This window comes from Octopus bimaculoides, chromosome 4 (assembly GCF_046866305.1).
Source record: "Octopus bimaculoides isolate indiv1 chromosome 4, ASM4686630v1, whole genome shotgun sequence".
NCBI classification, from domain to species: Eukaryota; Metazoa; Mollusca; class Cephalopoda; order Octopoda; family Octopodidae; genus Octopus; species Octopus bimaculoides.
In genome coordinates this window covers 138,920,137-138,941,725 of record NC_142931.1, presented here as the reverse complement: position 1 = coordinate 138,941,725, position 21,589 = coordinate 138,920,137, and the positions used below count along the sequence as shown (strand labels likewise).

At 37.1% G+C, this 21,589-nt stretch overlaps 2 protein-coding genes across 3 annotated transcripts in view; one reads left to right on the top strand and one right to left on the bottom strand.

The window, feature by feature from the left end:
• The first annotated feature begins 1,504 nt into the window (after window positions 1–1,504).
• On the top strand, window positions 1,505–11,316 carry LOC149136267 (uncharacterized). Its single transcript, XM_089351560.1, has 3 exons — window positions 1,505–1,732; window positions 8,302–8,400; window positions 11,185–11,316. Exons 1-3 carry the CDS (start codon window positions 1,545–1,547, stop codon window positions 11,267–11,269), a joined length of 372 nt encoding a protein of 123 aa, XP_089207686.1. The 5' UTR covers window positions 1,505–1,544; the 3' UTR covers window positions 11,270–11,316.
• A 6,232-nt stretch (window positions 11,317–17,548) lies between these two features.
• Window positions 17,549–21,589, bottom strand: part of LOC106868225 (transketolase) — a 34,161-nt gene continuing 30,120 nt past the window's right edge. For both annotated transcript variants that reach the window (XM_052967517.2, XM_089351559.1), the window contains exons 11-12: window positions 19,779–19,995; window positions 17,549–17,993 (exon numbers count right to left, since the gene is read on the bottom strand). In XM_052967517.2, the coding sequence (XP_052823477.1) occupies window positions 17,821–17,993; window positions 19,779–19,995 (390 nt within the window). In that variant the 3' untranslated portion in view covers window positions 17,549–17,820. The remainder of the gene's footprint in view (window positions 17,994–19,778; window positions 19,996–21,589) is intronic.

Here is a 21,589-nt window from a genome sequence, read left to right as displayed (position 1 = left end):
GAGAAAAGATGATTTCTAATAAGGATTCATCATATTCATGAAAAACAACCAAAACAGGTAATAAGAATATAATAATAATAATAATAATAATAAACACCGTTCTAGACTAAATACGCGTGTCTATTAGAGTACATTATACTCTAATGGACACACGTGGCTTTGTTTACACTGTATTTCGGTTATAACGGTGTTTATTATTATTATCATTATTATTATTATTATTATCATTATTATTATTATCATTATCATTATCATTATTATTATTATTATTATCATTATTATTATTATTAAACACATCCGTTTCATTCTTATGTTATAGTTTCACTGCACACATGCATTTGCATACGCATTGATATACATTTTGTATTTTTCTTTTTCGTCTCTCTCACCAGTAATATTGTTGATATCATTGTCTTTCCCGTTCACAACTTCGTTTGTAAATTACCAGATTTTCCCTATTGCCCCATCTATGTTCTCTTATTGTGTCTTATTTTATTTTCATTTTATTTATTTTTTTATCTCCTATTACTTCATCTTATTAAACTTGTCTGATGTCCTTCAAAAGATCCTTTCACTGATGAGAATGACAATGTATAAATTAAATTTTAAATTTTATTTTTATTCTTAATTTTAATTGTTTAATTGTTTATTTTCAATTATAATTTTAATCATTATGATTTTTAATTTTTCTTAAATTTTTTGCATTGTTTTTCGAAACGTACGTATGCATTGAATCCAGTTTTATAATAAACCTATTTCTGTTTCAACATCTTCTCTCTATTTTTTTATACTTGTTTATGGTATATAACGAATCCCCTCAAATATATGTATATGAAATATATATATATATATATATATATATGCAGGCGTGGCTCTGTGATAAGAAGCTTGCTTCCCAACCGCATGGTTCCGGGTTCAGTCCCACTGCGTGGCACCTTCGGCAAGGGTCTTCTACTATAGTGTCGAGCCGACCAAAGCCTTGCGAGTGGATTTGGTAGACGGAAACTAGAAGAAGCCCGTCGTATATGAATATATTTTTGTGTGTTTATGCCTCCCCACCACCATCACTTGACAACCAATGCTGGTGTCTGTGTGTCCGTAACTAACGGTTCGGCAAAAGAGACCGCTAGTATACGTGCTCGGCTTTTGAAAGAATAAGTCTTGGGATCGATTTGCCCGAGTAAAAGGCGGTGCTCCAGCATGGCCGCAGTAACAAGTAAAAGAATAAAAGAGTACATATGTTTATGTGTGTGTTCGTGCGAGGTGGGGAGTGCACGCGCAGACACACCTACACACACGTTTGTGTATATGTATGTAAGTATATTTTTCAATAGTATTGTGGTTGTAAATAATAATAATAATAATAGCATAAATAATCGAAAATCATAAAAATAAATACTTTTTAAGGTTGTTAAAAAAGAAAATGCATCAGCTGTCGCCAGTTTGAATATAATTTTTTTAATAAATCAATTATTTGTCAAACTATATAAGTTCCCCGCTATTCATTTTATGATATTGAACAACTTAATACGCCTGATATCACCATGAACTCCATCAGAGTTGTATTTTTCGTGGCCTTTATGTCAATGCTTTTTACTGCAGCAGTTGCGGTAGACTGCAGTGGGGGTTGCCCAACTATAACAGACGGTTGCATTACCGTTGATGCGAGATGTTCAGATTGTTCAGCATGTGCCGTTCTACAGGGCGAAAGCTGTAATTCAAATACAGAAAGGTATGGAAAAATGTTTATTAACATGCATTTTATTTTATTGGTGAGAACGTTTACTGGTTTACTGATAATATTAGCGGACCTGTGTGTATTTGGACTAACTGTGTATAAATTCATGGAGGGCGATGGAATTGATATGATTGTACTAAGTGCCTAGATTGTGTAGTTGTTCTATGTTGATAAAGAAGAGAAAAAGTGATAGAAAGAGAGAAAAGGAATAGTAATAGTAGGGGGGAAGGAGGAGTGTCTGGTAAGGTTTGACTTGTTTTGATATTTATACGTACATATGTTGGGATGGGGAACGTAGGTCACTGTTTTGACCTTAGGTACAGCTGGCGTTTCCTTAACGAGTTCAGATGTTACAAGGCAAACGAAAACGTTTTGTTCTGATGTTGTCAGTTCGGAGCGTTTGTGATTAGACTGGAGATTTGGATTGCCTGATGTCCTTAAGCCTGGGTTTTGAACAGTGTTGTTCTCTTAGGGAGCAACAACATGGTTATACAATTTCATTTAGGAGCTGAGTTTTACCTTAACGTTACTATTTACTCTTTACTCTTTTACTTGTTTCAGTCATTTGACTGTGGCCATGCTGGAGCACCGCCTTTAGTCGTGCAAGTCGACCCCAGGACCTATTCTTTGTGAGCCTAGTACTTATTCTATCGGTCTCTTTTTGCCGAACCGCTAAGTTACGGGGACATAAACACACCCCCATTGGTTGTCAAGCGATGTTGGGGGGACAAACACAGACACACAAACATATACACACACACACACACACACACACATATACATACATATATATATATATATATATATATATATATATATACATATATACGACGGGCTTCTTTCAGTTTCCGTCTACCAAATCCACTCACTTGCCCAAGGTGCCACACTTGTGTGTGTGTGTACATATATATATATATATATATATATATATATATATATATATATAATCGAAATATGTAACAAAAAGAAAATAGAAACTACATGTGGAAATGTAGGGGGAAAGTAAGAAGATAAATAAGCGAAAATGCACATTGGAAATCAAAAAAGTAAAGGCTTTTTATGAAAAGATACGATAGATATATACAATAAGATGAACTGAGGTAGGAATAAAAGTAATAAAAGTCGTTATTGTGAATTGTTAAAGAGATTCAAAGGCATACTGGTTTCGTAAAATTTTTGTTCACTGCTTTGAATGCGCACCGATTACCGAACGGTGTCGGGTCTACTAGTCCCTGAGTAAAAAGATTATGTGTAAGGGAGGTAAGTAGTTCTGGACTTGGTGCAATTAAGGTAGATATAAATCTGTAATGTGAATGGTGTATGGGATGTATGGGGGTTAGTGGTATTAATTGAAAGGTTAGTAGTGTTGTGTATTATGTTATGTGTTCATATTGAGTTGTGGAAGATATTTACTGATGAAAGTTGCCTCTTTATTCATTCTTTGCTGTACTGAGGTGTTCTGTGAACATTGATAGAAGGGGAAAATTAGGAAATTAGGATTAAGGTTCCTAGCACACCTTTCTATGTGTCCACTAACCTGTATCTGTCTGTATTGTGGGTGGCGGATTTGTTCTTTGTGGAGAGTGTTTCTTCGACGGAGTGATTTTCCTGTTTGGCCAATATAATGATTACCAAACCCTAAGCATGCAATGGCATAGATTAGGTTTTCAGAAGCACAGGTGAAATTTGATTTAATCTTAAATATTTCACCTTGTTTAAAGTGGAACTGTGAACCCTCCAAAAGGTTAGGTCGACCACATTTTTTTTACTTTTGGTTCCGTTGCTAATGGATATAGTCTTGCACTGGTTAATATTTTTTTCATTGATTTCGGTTGCATTTTGCTTTTGATAATTTTGTGTGAGCCTAAAATTTTGTTCATTGTTTTATCACCTGTGAGAATGGATAGAATTTGGATGATGATGCTGAAGGTTTCATTGTTTCTAGGGTTGTGTGGAGATGTACGGGAGTATCTTTTAGTTCCGTGTAGTATTTCCGTTGACTTCCCTTAATGTTCGTATATCTATGTCCTTAGCTCGTTTAATGCCATCATTTATTAATGATATTGGGTAATGTCTTTTGATTAGTATTGATCTGAGTTCAAGGAGTCTTTGTTCACGAGTATCAGTATCCGAAACAGATTCTTTTCGCTAGATTATATGGTATGTTAATTTTTATGTGTTTGGGGTGGCAGGAGTTGAATAATAGGTATTGTTTAGAATCTGTGGGCTTATAGAAGATGTTTGTATGTATTTGAGTCTGTGTGTGTATACATTTTGAAATGTTTTAACTAAAGAAGTCTTATATAATGGATGTATTTCCTATTATATCCTATTATATATTACGTAGACATGAAATGTACGTATTAAATGATTCAAAATATCTATATTTGGGTTGACTTCGTACATACACCAACGCCGATCGTCAAATGATCGTGGGGGACAACCACAACCACAAATACACATACACATGCACACACACATAGACACACACATTCTCACACATACACTCATACACAGATATATATATATATATATATATATATATATATATATATATATATATATATATATATATATATATATATACACGACAGGCATCTTTCAGTTTCCATCTGCGAAATCCACTTACAAGTCTTTAGTCGGCCCTAGACTATAGTGGAAGATACTTGCCCAAGATACTACGCAGTGAGACTGAACTCGGAACCATGTAACTGGGAAGCAGTCTCTTAGCACACACCCTACATATGTATATTAATGTTTGTTTTTGTTATGCTAAAAGTGACATTACATTAAACTGAAGGATACATTTGTATTGCAAATACTTAATACATTTGGTGGAGTATAAACTTATTCTTTAACAAGAACAGCATTGAGAGTGACTTCGAAGTTTCAGCCAGCTAAGCCATCATTGGACTGATGGCTTAGCTAGATGAGACCTTGAAATTTGACACTGCCAATATTCTTGTTTTATGTTTCATGTTTTTAGGAGGTTAATTTTTTAAAGTTGCATTCCCTCGCTTTCGGTAAATATGTGATTATTTTTTGGTAGTTTTGACTTATTTGGTCCCTCTAAGCGTGAGGCATTACTATATAGTAATGCCCTTATATAAATTATATATATTTATGGAAAAAAAACGATGGGTTTTTTTCCTTATGGGATTTTTTCACGCTGACTACTTGATAAATTCTTATAAAGATTTTATCCTATATTATATTATAAATAATTAGAATATATTCAGTGCTGAATATTATTCTGTAAAAGCACGTGTTACCGAGATGCAACTGGATAAAGCCAGCCTCTTTCACGGATATATAAGGATGAACAGAAGTCATCGTACTTTGTTGGGTACATCGGGGTATGTTGATTTTTGTTTATTTTTTGTGTCTCGACCATACGTGCACTGATGAATAAAAGATGCAGCTTACTACATTGCTGTATTAATTATGAAACCAGTGGTTTGCCGTTAAGTTAAATGTTTTTAGGAGGTTAATTTTTGAAAGTTGCATACCCTCGCTTTCGGTAAATATGTGCTTATTTTTTGGTAGTTTTGACTTATTTAGTCCCTCTAAGCGTGAGGCATTACTATATAGTAATGCCCTTATATAAATTATATATATTTATGGAAAAAAACGATGGGGTTTTTTTCCTTATGGGGTTTTTTCACGCTGGCTACTTGATAAATTCTTATAAAGATTTTATCCTATATTATATATATATATATATATATATTGTGTGTGTGTGTGTGTGTGTGTGTGTGTGTCTGTGTGTGTGTGTGTGTGTGTGTGTGTGTGTGTGTGTGTAAGTATGTATGTATGCATGTATATTGTGACTGTACTTTTATACTACGTAAAATCAACAAATGTACACCAAAAGCCGCAAACAAAATACAAAAGATGCGTCGAAATTAATAGTTTGATGAACTTCGACTCTTTCTTCCATCGTGGGACATGAGTGAGGAATGTCCGTTGAGAGACCTAATAGCAGTAGCCTTAAAAGCTAGATTTTCCATAGGTCTATGGCATAAATCGAGCGAAAAAAAATCAGGAGTTCATACTCTCCTATGCTCTTATCAAACTACACCTCGACTTCCTAGACAACATTATTAATGAAACAGACGAAGTGGTCAATGATGACCTAGCATGTTCTGAAACCTACGAAGGATAGACAGACGGCATCAAAAAAGAAAGTAGCCACGAGCACCACCCGTCCTAAAAAAACAGTACTAGAAGCAACAACGGATGCAACGAAAACAGTCGAAACGCAACTATAGTGAAAAATGGAGACGGGCAAACAAGCGATGCAGCCAGGAAAAGTGATGCTCTCAAGCCTGAAACTAAAAGCAAAGACAAGAACAAGGACAAAAACTCGAAATGCAAAACAGAAAAACGAACAAACACAAGGACTGAAACTGATAGAGCCCAGGTTTTTGGTAAATTTTATTTAGATGGCACCTGCTGACATTAAGAATGGGGAACAAGCTGCAGTTTTATCCATCTCAAGCCTCATTGGAACAATAAACAGGGTAACTGACCAATAAACCCCAAAGTTTACAATTTACAATTGTCGACGTCACTAACCTTTATACTAATATACCTCGCACTTACGGCCTGAAAGTAATCAAACGCTGGATAGAAAAAACATAGAGGGAGGATAAGCGAACGCTTCAAAACGGACTTCGTTAACAAGGTCACATGCCTGGCACTAGAAGGGAACTCCTTTAGCTTTGATAATGGAATATATCGACAGACAAAGGACACGGCTATGGGGACAAAATTTGCACCTTCATATACCAACCTGGTCATGGGCTTCTTAGAAAAAACTATACGACGAAGTAGAGAATTCAAAATATATCATTGAAAAGTGGAAACGCTTCCTCGATGACAGCTTCAATTTGGGGGATAGATCAAATGATTATCTACAAATATCTAATAACATCCTCACCACTCTTCACCAATCTATCAAATTCACGACAGAGACCAATTATAATGACATACCAGTCATAGACATTCACATAAAAATACGCGACTCTGCAGTCACAACGGACATATTTTACAATAAAAACGGACACGCATCAATACTTGAACTTCTACTCTTGCTATCTTTCACACATCAAAAAGAACATTCCATACAGTATGGCAAGGCGTATCTGCACAATAATTGTTGATCCAAAAATACGAATAAAAACATCACGAAAATTCATGAAATGATCTTGGAGGACCATCGCTGAACAGTTGACGAATTTGTTGATATGATTGGTATTACCTGGAGCTCCTACCAACGAATTTTGAGTGAGGAATTGCGCATGAAAAGAGTTTCAGCAAAATTTGTGCCTCGCAGAAGATCAAAAGTAGTCACGACTGAATGCGTGTCGGGAACCGTAAGAACAGTTGGAAGTTGATCCGGACCTTTTTCAAGAACGACGACACCGGCCGGCAGACTGATACCTGAAGGTATCATCAAGTGGTTTCCCTCGTATTTAAGGTTCTTTTGTTTTCCCTAGAACCAATAGATACAATAAAAATTATAACCGACACACGATTAAAATTACTTATTCATGTCCCCCTAATATTAAGTCATATATCAAGAAGCAACAGACGACTCAAGCCCGCTCTTGATGCATATCACAGGTTTCTGCGAACTACGACAAAAGTTATATCAGAGCCGTGGAAGGTAAATTTAAAATCAGATATAACAACTATCTTTCGAATTTTAGACACCGTAATAAGAGACATTCGACGATCCTTTTGGCTGTAATCTGGAAATTAAAGACAAAGGGACCAGCTTCGACATCAAATGGAAAATCCTCTCTAAAACCAGATCTTAACGGTGTCAATGCTTAGTATATTCTGTTGGAAAATTACATCTCTTAAAAAACTTGAAGACCTCTAACGAATACATAAGTTCCAGGAATTTGTCCGCATTTTAAGAAATACATCTTGTCGGAATTTAAAAGTAGGCCACCGAACACCAAGTAAACCATAAATACCTTGTTTACATCGAATTATTGTAGCACTGATTATCTCTTGTGTTTTTCTTTCTTTGTTTTCTTCCATGTAGCTGTATTTAACAAGACTTGTAATTTTTATTATAAGATTATCTTTACTCTCTTAGCTGATCGAGTGCTTTTCTACTTGATAAAACATTACCACATAATACAACGTGACTGTGTAGGTGTAGGTGCAGGTGTGGCTGTGTGGTAAGAAGCTTGCTCCCCAGCCACATGGTTCCGGGTTCATTCCCACTGCGTGGCACCTTGGGTAAGTGTCTTCTACTATAGCCTTGGGCCGACCAAAGCTTTATGAGTGGATTGAGTAGACGGAAACTATGCATGTATGTATGTATGAAGATATTGGGTTTTTTCTTTCTAGTTTAAGCAGGGTGGGCTGATAGATAATGCTAAATATCTTCTTATTTCATTTCCGATCCTTAACAATTAGAGTCTTATTGTTAAAGACATTCATTTAGAAGTGGTCTGTATTTGCTTTGCTTGTTTGTTTTTCGTTTCGTTTTATATATATATATATATTTGGAAAAAAAATAATCTTTCAAATTTTTATTTCAGCTGCAAATCCGATCTTGTCTGTGTAGACGAGAACAATATATATTATGAAGGACCGGTACCAGAATGGGCCATGGAGTTTGTAGGGACCTGCAAGACACAGTAAGAATCTCAATTCCTTAAAAAAAAATTTCTACACATATTTCACTACAGCTGTTTCAGGTGCGGTTTTTATTTAATAGAAGTGTGACCGAATTTCGGTCGATAGAGTCAAAATGGCACTTTTTCATTGTTATAAAGATGATCAAAATGTTTAATTCTAACATACATTCACCTGAAGAAAACGGGGGCCTTGCATGATGTAACACTGCTATTCATAAAAAAAAAACGCATCTGTAGTGAACCACAATCCATCTTTTGTTATTTATTTACAACTCGAAACCTGCATTTCGCTTTGATCTGGAGTGTGTGTGTGTGTGTGTGTGTGTGTGAAGGTGCATGGTTCAGTGGTTAAGATGTTTCACTCGCGATTGCAAGATCGCGGGTTCGATTCCCAGACCGAGCGCTGTGCTGTGTTCTTGAGCAAAGCATTTCATTTCACGTTGCTCTGCGATCATTTCGACATCTGACATGTGGCACCCAGTTGCACCTGTACAGGTAATTTCAATTTGGAGTGAGCTTATGTCTACACAAACATTTGATCACTATAAACAAATCATCTGTGTGGTTGTTCGATAAGAAATTGTCGAACCCTCATACATTGTCTAACGACGTAGAGTCCATATGTGTGTGTGTGTGTGTGTGTGTGTGTGTGTGTGTGTGTGTGTATTGCTCTCTCTCTCTCTCTCTCTCTCTCTCTATATATATATATATATATATATATATATATATAGCAATATGTGTATTGCTATATATATATATATATATATATATATATATAGAGAGAGAGAGAGAGAGAGAGAGAGCAATGCAAAATATATATATATATACAGCCTTGCAAAATAATTTGTTTTGCTAAAATAACTTGAAACCTGGTTCGGAATATAGATGATAAATGTTTTTATTTTTCATTCCTTTTCGAAATTATCCCGAATTGTGGTGCAGAACTTTGGCTGCTTTTTCTTGCGGGTCAGATGTCCTATTATAGGCATCTCTGATGTGTATGAAATGTACACTGTATTTTAAATGAATAATATATTGTCTGTTGACTAATTTTTTTCTCGCTAGACCACCGCTAGTAAATTGAATTTCTAAATTTTGGGGCTACCCTAAGACTTATTAATATATATATATATATATATGGGGGGTGTATATGACGGGCTTCTTTCAGTTTCTACCTAATCCATTCACAAGACTTTGGAGGCTATGACAGAAGACACTTGCCCAAATTATTTCCATGTAGCGAGATTGAACTCGGGACCATGTGGTTAAGAAGCAAACTTCCTACCACTCAGCCAATTATAACTTCCATTCAAATGTTGCATTGGACTTGGTAATTCTGGTAATTTCCATTTCCTTTCCAGAATATGGACGCTGTAGGCTTTTAAGGGAGATCACCTCTCTTTGACAGATTTAGTCTTTTAATCGTGCTAGGATTGATTAATCAACACATCCATTACACTTGAGTAAGTCCGTGATTAAGGCCGGTTGCTTTACCGGCCGCTCGACTACAGTTCGGTAGTGAAGGAATATAAGATTATTGGTAGCAGGAAACAACAGCAAGTTTATTATCGAAACATTTTCTCAGACATTCCTTATTTTCCCCCGTCCTTTCTTGTATCCACACTCTTTCAATACGTCCTTGCTACGATTCAACAAAATTAAATGCATCACAAAAAAAAAAAAAATGACTATCGACACATCGCCATTAATATATGAAATATCAAAATAACATTTAGACAAATATTATTTTACTTTGGCACAAGGCCATCAATTTCAGGAGAGGTGATAAGTCTATTACATCGACCCCAGTACGTAACTGGTACTTAATTTATCGACCCCGAAAGGATGAAAGGCAAAGTCGTCCTCAGCGGAATTTGAACTCAAAACGTAACGGCAGACGAAATACCGCTAAGCATTTCGCCCGGCGTACTAACGTTTCTGCCAGCACGCCGCCTTAAAATATTTTCTACTCTAGGCACAAGGCCCGAAATTTGGTGTTGGTGGGGAGACAGTCGATTAGATCGGTCCTAGAACGCAACTGGTACTTAGTTTATCGACCCCGAAAGGATGAAAGCCAAAGTTGACCTTGGCAGAATTTGAACTCAGAATGTAAAGACGGACGAAATTTCGCTAAGCATTTTGTCCGGCGTGCTAAGGATTTTGCCAGCTCGCCGCCCTATACAGAATAAATATTGAAAATACTTTTGAAAATTAGAGGAATTAGAAGATGCATCTCTCACTCCCTCACAGTCTGTTTGTCTTCACTTGTCCCTCCAAGGGGCAGTACCGCTCACGTTAAGAAGTGCTGCTCTAAACAATTAAACATCGATGTCCAGATGTCACAGTTCTCACCAAAGATCAAATTCCTCATTTTTAATCAACTGACATTTGCGATTCCATCTCTTGTTTTTGTTTTTTGTTGTTTATTTTATCACCATCAATCCCTGGACATTTTTGTCTCGATTCTTACAGCTCTTTCACCAATTACCCGGTTTCCAAGCAACAGTCCCTCTGAATTAGTGGGGTGGGGTGGCAGTCAGTCGCTAGATGACTCATTTACAGCTGAGCAACGTGAAATGAACTGTGTTACTCAAGAGCACAACGCACGGCCCGGTCCGAGAATCGAACCACGATCTTGTGATTGTGACACTTAGCCACGTGCCCTCTTTAGTTATCCTTAATTAAGAATTGTTATTAATGTTAATGACCTTCTTGCAATTTTTATTAATTAAATATTCTTTTTGGTTTATTTCTAATATATTCTCTTTTCCATCGCTGTTACAGAGATGCTTCAATGACACCTGGAGTTGGGCAATCTGTTTCTACTGAAACTCCTGTTTCTGATTCTATTATGGAGATCGACTCATAAAAACAGAAAACCATGATTAAACATTAAATGAGATTTGAAATAGTCTATATTACGTGTTTTGTCTTATTTGTTTTTGCTTTTATTATTTGCAATATCTTAAATAGTATAAGTATTCTTGTCACGTTTATATCTTCAACCACTGCTTCTCAACCTAAGTGGAAAAGCTTCCTTGGATATGCTATGAATTCAAAAATGGTGCATAAAATGTCTATGTGGTGCAATGGGGAGTGCTGAACCATAGAGAGGCTGGGACATTTCTTACAAATAAAATATTCGTGTATATGACGCACTCCTTATTTAGTGTTAAATTTGTACAAAATTTGGATCTTTTTAGTTTGGCGGCCAATTTTTCGAAATTTCAAAGTTTATTGAAATTTTTTTAATTTGGTACATCAATGTAGTTTTCAAAGCTAATTATTGACTTATTACGAACATGAATTTCAAAGCAATGATTAGCATATAAAACCATATCATTACACAGAATATGAAATCAATTCGTGCAGGAATTGAAGAGATTGAAAATTGCCAGCCAAGCAGAAAAGATCCCAAAATTTCTTCCTTCATATTCAAACTTGATATCAGCTTTGCCTCATGCATAAGTCGCACCCAGCCTTTAATTTTATTTTTTACCGTTTAAAAATCTAGTATAAAATAGTACGACTTATATACAAGTAAACGCAGTATTCTGACGAGAATCAATACTTACATTTTAAACAAATTTTCAAAACAAAAATTATCGGAATTAAACTATAAAAACGTATTATTATGCTATCAGCAGGAAGAAAGCATAACTGACAATGAGCCAAAGTCCCATTATATAAACCTTCGTCTTCTTTTGTTGTTACTCTTTTACTTGTTTCAATCATTTGACTGCGGCCATGCTGGAGCACCGCCTTCAGTCGATCACATCGATCCCCAGGACTTATTCTTTGTAAGCCTAGTACTTATTCTATCAGTTTCTTTTGCCGAACCGCTCAGTTACCGGGACGTAAACACATCGGTTGTCAAGCGATGGTGGGGGAAACATATACACACAAACACACACACACATATGTATATATTACATGGAAAAATACGAGCATGAAAAGTAATATTCTTAAGATTATAAACATGGAAAAGTATAGGACAAGTTATTACACCTGGAAAAGTATAGAACAAGCTATTACTTCTAGTAAAGTAAAGAATAAGAAACTTTTTTACTTAAAATATTTTGGTAAAGAATGCCAGTTCTTCTAATTTATAACTCTTTACAGTTCTCATCTTTTAAATTTATTGTACAAAACTGTTCAGCTAATTTGTAAGTTTGTCTAATTAGTCACTTTTTGCTGTATTTAAGGCAGTAAATTAGCCAAATTCTACTTAAATAACTATAGTGTTATTTGCAAACCATAATAAAATAAGTTTTAATAATCAAATCTTAATTTTAGCTGCAATATTTTAAGTAAAAAGTTTCTTATTCTTTACTTTACAAGAAGTAATAGCTTGTCTTATACTTTTACAGGTGTAATAACTTGTCCTCTACTTTGTCAGGTTTATAATCTTTAGAATATGACTCTTCATGCTCGCATTTCTCCATGTAATCCATCATTTTTGCATTAATCCATAATTAATAATGCGTCAATTAATGATTTAAGATTTTACCTTATAAAATACTGAAAGATATTTTAATTTTTCCATGTACTTTTTCCAATTTTTCATGTTTAATTGAGATATATGTTGTGATTGAATTATTTGATATTTCCCATCCACACCAAATTAATGGCAGAGATTTTTACCATGTTGTTGGTTGCACCATGGCTCACCAGAATTTACAAGCAACAAGAGCCCCCAAAACCATCAGTTACCAGGCTCACCTCAAGTAACCTAATTTTGCAATATTAGGAGGTTACAGGAATTCATTCAACGAAAAACAATTTCCAATGATTCCGGGACTAGGGGATGGGGCCTCCACCTCATTTTTTCCGAACCAAAATAAGGAATTTGCAGCATATTAGGAGGTGAGGGTACATGATTCCACGCAAAAAATCATTTTTCTTTTTTTTTTTAGTGAAAATCGTGCGGGTGTTAATAAAGAAATTTACCATAATGTCATTGTTATTTAGCCTCAAATCAACTGTGATATTGCAAACCTATCATCAAAGGTACCTTCATACGTCTACGCAGAGGATATGAAGGCAATACTGGTTGAAGAAGAGAACTACAGAAAGTTGAAAGAGATGTGTGGAGGTAGCATTGACCCACCAGGAGTGGAGGTAGAATTCAAGGAGTCGCCACCAGTAGTGAATCTGAGAGATATTGAACCATTGATGAAGTTCTACTAAAAGAGAAAAATAATGATGTTATTTTGGGGAAAATAATGGTGATAAAGTAGGAAAAAGAACAATTGTAGATAGTACATATAATGGTTTAAATGGTACCGCATGAGAGTGGGGCCCGTGTGGTCATTTTCATTTTTTTCATTATTATATAATTTCATCCCATTTACATTCGTTTTATGTTTTTTTGTCCCCACTGTGGTCTTGTCTGTCCTTGTGGTGTCCGCATCTGTGCTTAGGGCTTTATGCCTAATAAAGAAATCGCTATTTCGTCTGTCTTTACGTTCTGAGTTCAAATTCCGCCGAGGTCGACTTTGCCTTTCATCCTTTCGAGGTCGATAAATTAAGTACCAGTTGCGTACTGGGTCGATCTAATCGACTGCCACCCCCCATCTCCAAAAATTTCAGGCCGTGTGCCTAAGGTAGAAAAAAAAAGAAAAGAAAAGGTGGATTATAAACTACTGTACAATGTGAAGTTCTTTTTTCATAATCTTTTTCCTAAGAAAAAGTACACGAAAAAGAGTACGAAGCAACAAAATGTTGAAAAACAGACATAAAAATCTACAAGTAAACGCAAATAAATTCTTCTCGATTCGCTCCAGTAGCAACCAAATCTTTGTTTACGTTGTTCCTTCTCGAAGGAGACATGCCTGGCTCATAAGGGCCGACTTCCCGGTTTCACTGGCGTATAGGCTCCCCACCTGGACTGGACGCCGGTCTGTCACAGGTGAGCTGCTAGATGCAGGAGGAAAGAAGGAGAGAAAGTTGTGCTGAAAGAGTCAGCAGAAGTTCGCCATTACCTTCTGCCAGAGCCGCGTGGAGCGCAGGTGTTTCGCTCATAAACACACAAATCGTCCGGTCTGAAATTCGAACCCACGATCTCGCGACCGCTGCTCTAACCACTAGACCATGCCTTCACAGACAAATCTTTATTCAAAACTAATTATAAAATTCATAGTTCTGTATAAACCTTGTCCCTCTCTATCACGATGCAGTCACCAAAAGGCAAAGTCTACATGAAATATTATCGTTAAAATATCGGCTAAATTTCCGAAATTACACTCTAATATTGGCTTTAACATAAGACAAAGCTCAGATCATGCGCAGGAGCGGCTAAGTGGTTAAGAAGTTCGCTTTGCAATCTCATAGTTCCGGGTTCAGTCCCATTGCACGGTGCCTTAAACAGACTAATAAATTCATTGTGAATGAATTTGGTAGACGAAAACTGTATGGAAGCCCGTTTTATGAATGTAGGCGTGCATGCATGTATATATGCATGTCTTTGTGTTCATGTTTGTCCTTACATCATAACTCAGCGGTTCAGCAAAAGAGACCGATTTAAAATAAAAATAACTCTTGTACGTACTAAATCGGTCTCATTTATTGGAGTTGATTTGTTCGACTAATCCCGCCAAGGCAGTGCCCCAGCATGACTGCAGTCCACTGACTGAAACAACTAAAAGATAACGGCAAAAAAAAAAAGAGATCAATAATGTTTATTTTTATTTATTATTATCATTATTTTTACACCTTTTCTTTTTTCATTCCACACTGACACGAGTTAGTCGAGATTTATTCTTTTCTTTTCTACTCTAGGCACGAGCCCCGCAATTTTGGGGGAGGGGGGGCCAGTCGATTAGATCGATCCCAGTACGCAACTGGTATTTAATTTATCGACCCTGAAAAGATGAAAGGCAAAGTCGATCTCGGTGGAATTTGAACTCAGAACGTAAAGACAGACAAAATACCTATTTCCTTACTGCCCACAAGGGGCTACACACAGAGGGGACAAACAAGGACAGACAAACGGATTAAGTCGATTACATCTACCCAGTGCGTAACTGGTACTTAATTTATCGACCCCGAAAGGATGAAAGGCAAAGTTGACCTCGGCGGAATTTGAACTCAGAACGTAACGGCAGACGAAATACTGCTAAGCATTTCGCCCGGCGTGCTAACGTTTCTGCCGGCTCACCGCCTTACGTAAGCTTAAATAATCTTTTCTACTCTAGGCACAAGGCCCGCAATTTTGGAGGAGGGGGCCAGTCGATTAGATGACACCAGTACACAACTGGTATTTAATTTATCGACCCCGAGAGGATGATAGAGTACTTTTTGGTTATCTCACCCTATTAAAAAATTGAGTTATCTCCCTTTTCCATTTTATGGAAAATTGCGATACTTTCAGTTATCTCCCCCAACTAAAATAATTCTCAATGAAACAAAAAAAAAAGTGAAAAAAATTAACAAACATTAAAACTAAAAAAAATTAAACATCTTATTGAAGCTGATGATATTTTTGTAACAAATCATACCATGCCTATTGAGGAGGCCAAGCGTCATTTTTGGGAAGGAGGCCAGCCGATTAGATCGATCTCAGTACACAGCTGGTATTTAATTTATCGACTCCGAAGGGATGAAAGGCAAAGTCGACCTCGGCAGAATTTGAACTCAGAAAGCAAAGACGGACGAAATACCGCTAAGCATCTTACCCGGCGCTCTAACGATTCTTTTCTACTCTAGGCACAAGGCCCGAAATTTTTCGGGGAACGGGGAGGGCAGTCGATTAGATCGACCTCAGTATGCAACTCTCTCCTACTCATCGTGTCCATTAGGCCATCACAGAAGTATTTAAGACTGGCTGTCCGAGGCAAGTTACACATCATTTCAAATACATTTTCTAGTTTAAAAACTCGCTTGGAAGTTTCTCAAGGGGAGCAACTTATGTATCGACAACAGATCTGTACAGGCCAAATATATATAATTCGCGCAAAGGGCGGTAAGCTGGCAGAATTGTTACCACGCCGAGCGAAATGCTTAGCGGTACTTCTTCTGTCGTTACGTTCTGAGTACAACTGACCAAACTCAAATTTAGCCCCAACACTCCATACCTGACTGGTATTTTATATTACCGATCCTGATAGGATGAAGTTAACCTCGGCGGGATTTGAACTCATAATATAGAGAGCAGGAAGAAATGCTAAGCACTTTAGCATATTAACGATTTTGTCAGCTCTTTACCTAATAATGCAAGGTAACAATATTTAACTGGTCTAGGCGGCGAGCTGGGCGCTACAACCAGATGCAATTTGAAGTCATACCCAAGATATATTAATTTAAAACTTTTTTTCTTTAATTTCTTTCAGTCATTTGACAGCAGCCATGCTGGAGCACCACCTTGGAGGATTTTAGTTGAACAAATTGACCCCCAAGACTTATTTTTTACGCTAATACTTATTATTCTCTCGGCCTCTTTGCTGAACCGCTAAGTTACAGGGACGTAAACACACCAACACTGGTTGCCAAGCGGTAATGGGGGGACAAATATATAGACACACACACAGGACGGGCTTCATTTGGTTTCCATCTACCAAACCCATCACAAGGCTTTGGTCAGCCTGAGGCTATAGTAGAAGACTTGCCCAAGGCACCACACAGTGGGACTGAACCTAGAACCATGTGGTTGGGAAGCAAGCTTCTTCCAACACAGTCACCCTTGCATTGTTAAAAATATAAAAATACGTATGGCTATGTGGTTCAGAAAATAACTTTACAATCGTGTAGTTACAGGCTCAATCCCACTGGACAGCACCTTGGTCTTCCATTATAGCCTCAGGAAAGCTTAGCTTATAACAAGGACACCACACTTGGTTAAATATTCAAATAAATCAATTTTTAACCCTAATCTATCAAATGGAACTTACTTTTCTAAGCTAAAATTTGAAAAGATGGAAAATTTTTAATCTTTAATCCAGTTGTGGACAAACTGACCCACAAAACTTTCTGAATGACATATCTAAAGAAAAATTACCTGGAAATGTTTTCAGTAGTACAACCTGCCTGATGAAGGGCCTGATCTCATACAGACCACTTCTTGAAAAAGTTAGCCTTGCCTGCTTTAACGAAACCAGAGATTTCCAACTAAAATAACAAACTATAAATTGAAAGAGTAAAGAAGAAAATGTTTGCTTTTCTCATGTTTTATTTCATAAAAGACATTGGTCAGTAGAGAAGGGCATGTTATTTCAACATGAACCGTAGTACAAACCAGTTAACTAGCAAATTTACCTTTGTATGTTTGTTGAAGAAAATAGTACAATTTCTCTATTTATGAAAATAAGTCGATATCAACATACAAGTCAAGAGAAATCAACATATACAATTAGTTATAAACAAGAGTGAATATGCTATCATTGACTGACAGATATCACACACTTAGATTATCAATTGCACTGCCTACATAGACATCATTTGGTGCACAGCTTTCACAATGCAATTGGCACTTATTCCGTATTTCTCCATTAACTCTGCCGATTTGCCACTTCGTGGAACTTCTAGAACACTCAGTTTCTTCACTATTACATTTGGATAACCAGACACAGCACTACAAACAGCTTCACCGAGACCACCTGATGTAAAAAGGAAAAAAAAAATGAACATTTACAATATGTACATTATTTACATTTGACGGATATTTGTCCTCATCTTGTTTTTAACACAACGTTTCGGCTGATATACCTTCCAGCTTTCATCAGGTGTCTTGGGGAAATTTTGAACCTAGGTTCTCATTCCTAAGGTACTTTTCGATGTTATTATTATTATTCAGGTCATTGCCTGGAATTGAACTCTTATCTTGGGGTTAGTAGCCCACTCTCTTAACCACTATTTACAATATGGCTGTTACAAATATCAATGTTACTCTTCTGAGTGAGAGGAAAGACTGTATGATGCATGTATACAAACAGCAATTCTACATGGGAGTGAACCATGGGTCCTGGATGCAAGGGACATGTGACACTAGAGAATGAAGCTAGTATGCTCAGCTGGATGTGTAATATAAGTGTACATGTTCAACGGAGTGCTTGTGTATTGTGAGAGAAATTAGGCATAAGAGGAATAAGATGCAGTGTGCAAAGAGAGAAGACTGCACTGGTTTGGTCATGTGATGCATGAACGCAGGAAACCCAGGAAGACATAGGACGAAGTACTGAAGGACATCCTCGGGACACTGAACCTTTCAGATGAGGTAATGAAGGATTGAGGTACCTGGTACCTTGCTGTTCTCAACAAGACCCATCCTACAGGGCAGAAAATTACACTTCCTCTAAAAAGTTTAGATTTTATTTCCCATGCACAAAAATTTATATAAAACGATCAAAAGTTTTTAACCATTTAGCTTTTAAATTACTGCCAAATGCAATGCTTATTTATCTTGCTTTATCCTGTAGCTTCAAGATTTCAATGATTGTGTTTTTAGAATAACATCATAGAATGAAATCAAAATCATAATTGAACCAAATTCGATGACTGGCACCTGTACCAGTGGAGCACTAACTGCACTGTCCGAGTGTGATCGTTGCCAGAGCAGCTGTCTGGCTTCCGTGCTAGTGGCACGTAAATAGCACCATTTGAGCGTGTTCGTTACCAGTGTTGCCTTACTGGCACGTTAGAAAACGTTCGAGCGAGGTCATTGCCAGTGCCGCTGGACTGGCTCCTGTGCAGGTGGCACATAAAAAACACCATTTTGAGCGTGGCCATTGCCAGTACCGCCTGACTGGCCTTCATGCCGGTGGCACGTAAAAGCACCCACTACACTGTTGGAGTGGTTGGCGTTAGGAAAGGCATCCAGCTGTAGAAACTTTGCCAGATCAGATTGGAGCCTGGTGCAGCAATCCGGTTCACCAGTCCTCAGTCAAATCATCCAACCCATGCTAGCATGGAAAGCGGACGTTAAACGATGATGATGATAATGATGACAACAAAAGTCTATCTTAACATAGCTAGAACCGCATTTCAATGACTGGCTCTTCACTTCAAAGTCAGGAAAAACTGTAGCCTCCAAGAATTATTGATACAGCATAAAACTCAGCTGAGTCCCATAATAGTATTGTACTCACATCTGGTTTGCTACATACACACAGACATCAAAGAATGCATCCAGAAAAGGTCCACCAGAGTGTTTGCCATGAAGTCCCTCAGACGTCCTCCAGGCCCCTAGTTCACAAGTGTGCTGTTTCCTGGCATTTCTACCACTCCTATAATGGCCTCTGCTCCTGAAATCTTGCGGTACTGGCAACAAGTAGAATATATCCAGTAGATTACGAGTAAATGCATTTAATATCCCTAAACTCTATGACATAACAAATGGAACTTCTTCCTTCATTCAGACCCAACAAATAAAAAAGAAAATTTACCTTCGGCATAATGGTCTTCAACAGTCAGAATCTTGCCATTTGTCTTCTTAGCACATTCATAAATGGTTTTACCATCAATAGGTTTCACAGTGAATGGATCAACGATGGTTATAGAAACGTTTTCGGATGCCAGTAGATCAGCTGCCCTGACAGCTTCAAGCAGGGTTACACACGCTCCGACAACGGTTACTTTGTCACCTGGGGCTTGACGAATAATCTGAAATGATTTAAATAATTCTATTCGAAATTACAGTTTCAATCATTACAAATTAAAACATTTTTTTAAACAAACTACGTGTGCCCCAGCATGGCCACAGCCTTAGAGCTGAAACATATAACAGAATACATTTAAACATAATTGGTTTACTTGACTGAAACAAGTAAAAGAGAGTATATATATATATATATATATATATATATATATATATATATATATAGTTCAAAAAAACAATAACAAAAAAACAAAAAAACAACAAAGTGAGGACGTGATATGGATAGTATTATTGGACGCTCAGGAAAGGAAAGACACGGACAGAAGTCACTGCCATTTACCATTACCAACAGGGTCACTACTACTACTACAACCAACAAAAAAATGTCACCACGTGGACTATTGACACCAGTAAGGAACAATTATGAACTCTTCATTTAATTTCATTTTTTTAAATATGTATTTTTGATAAGGTTCGTTTTTACAAGAACCGAAACATGTTAAAAATATCCCTGACAAAATTTTAAATTAAAATTCATTTTTTATATATTGGCGTTTTCAAACTTCTTTTTTATAAATATATACATATATACATATATATACATATATATACATATATATATATATATATATATATATATATATATATGTAATATAATTTTAATCTTCGGATTTTTTTAATATGCTAGACCACTGGTTTTAATTAATATCAATTTCTACCCTCACAGTTTCCATCTACCACCCAGGTCTATATCAGAGGACAGTTGCTCAAAGTCAATTAAAGCCTCAAAAAGTCCCCCCAGGGTGGAAACAGCCTAAGAGCAGAGGTTTCCCTTTTGACACTTAATTCCACAAAATTCGCCAAATGAACTCGCCTAAGGGGCATAACTCAGCCAAGCCTCAAGCGGTATTTTAGTATTAGCAAATTAACTGACTGCCACGGTTTTCTTCCTCCAGTTTGAAGTGGGAATATATGCCACCCGCCATTGAATCTGAAGGGGTTGCTCATGAAGCTTAACGTTTTATGGATGCCAAGTCCTTTAAATAAATAATATTTATCTCTCACCAAGTGGAGTACGTTTTCGTTGAATTTTCTATCATATATATATATATATATATATATATATATATATGATGAGCATCATCGTTTAACGTCCGCTTTCCATGCTAGCATGGGTTGGACGATTTGACTGGGGACTGGCAAACCAGATGGCTACACCAGACTCCAATCTGATTGGGCAGAGTTTCTACAGCTGGATGCCCTTCCCAACGCCAACCACTCCGAGAGTGTAGTGGATGCTTTTTACGTGCTACCAGCACGAGGGCCAGTCCGGCGGTACTGGTAACGGCCATGCTCAAAATGGTGTTTTTTTACATGCCACCTGCACAGGAGCCAGTCCAGCGGCACTGGCAACAGCCTCGCTCGAATGTTTTTTCACGTGCCCCCGGCACAAGTGCCAGTAAGGCGACGCTGGTAACAATCATGCTCGAATGGTGCTATTTACGTGCCACTGGCATGGAAGCCAGACAGCTGTTCTGGCAATGATCACGCTTGGATGGTGCTCTCAGCGCTCCACTGGCACAGGTGCCAGAGAGAGAG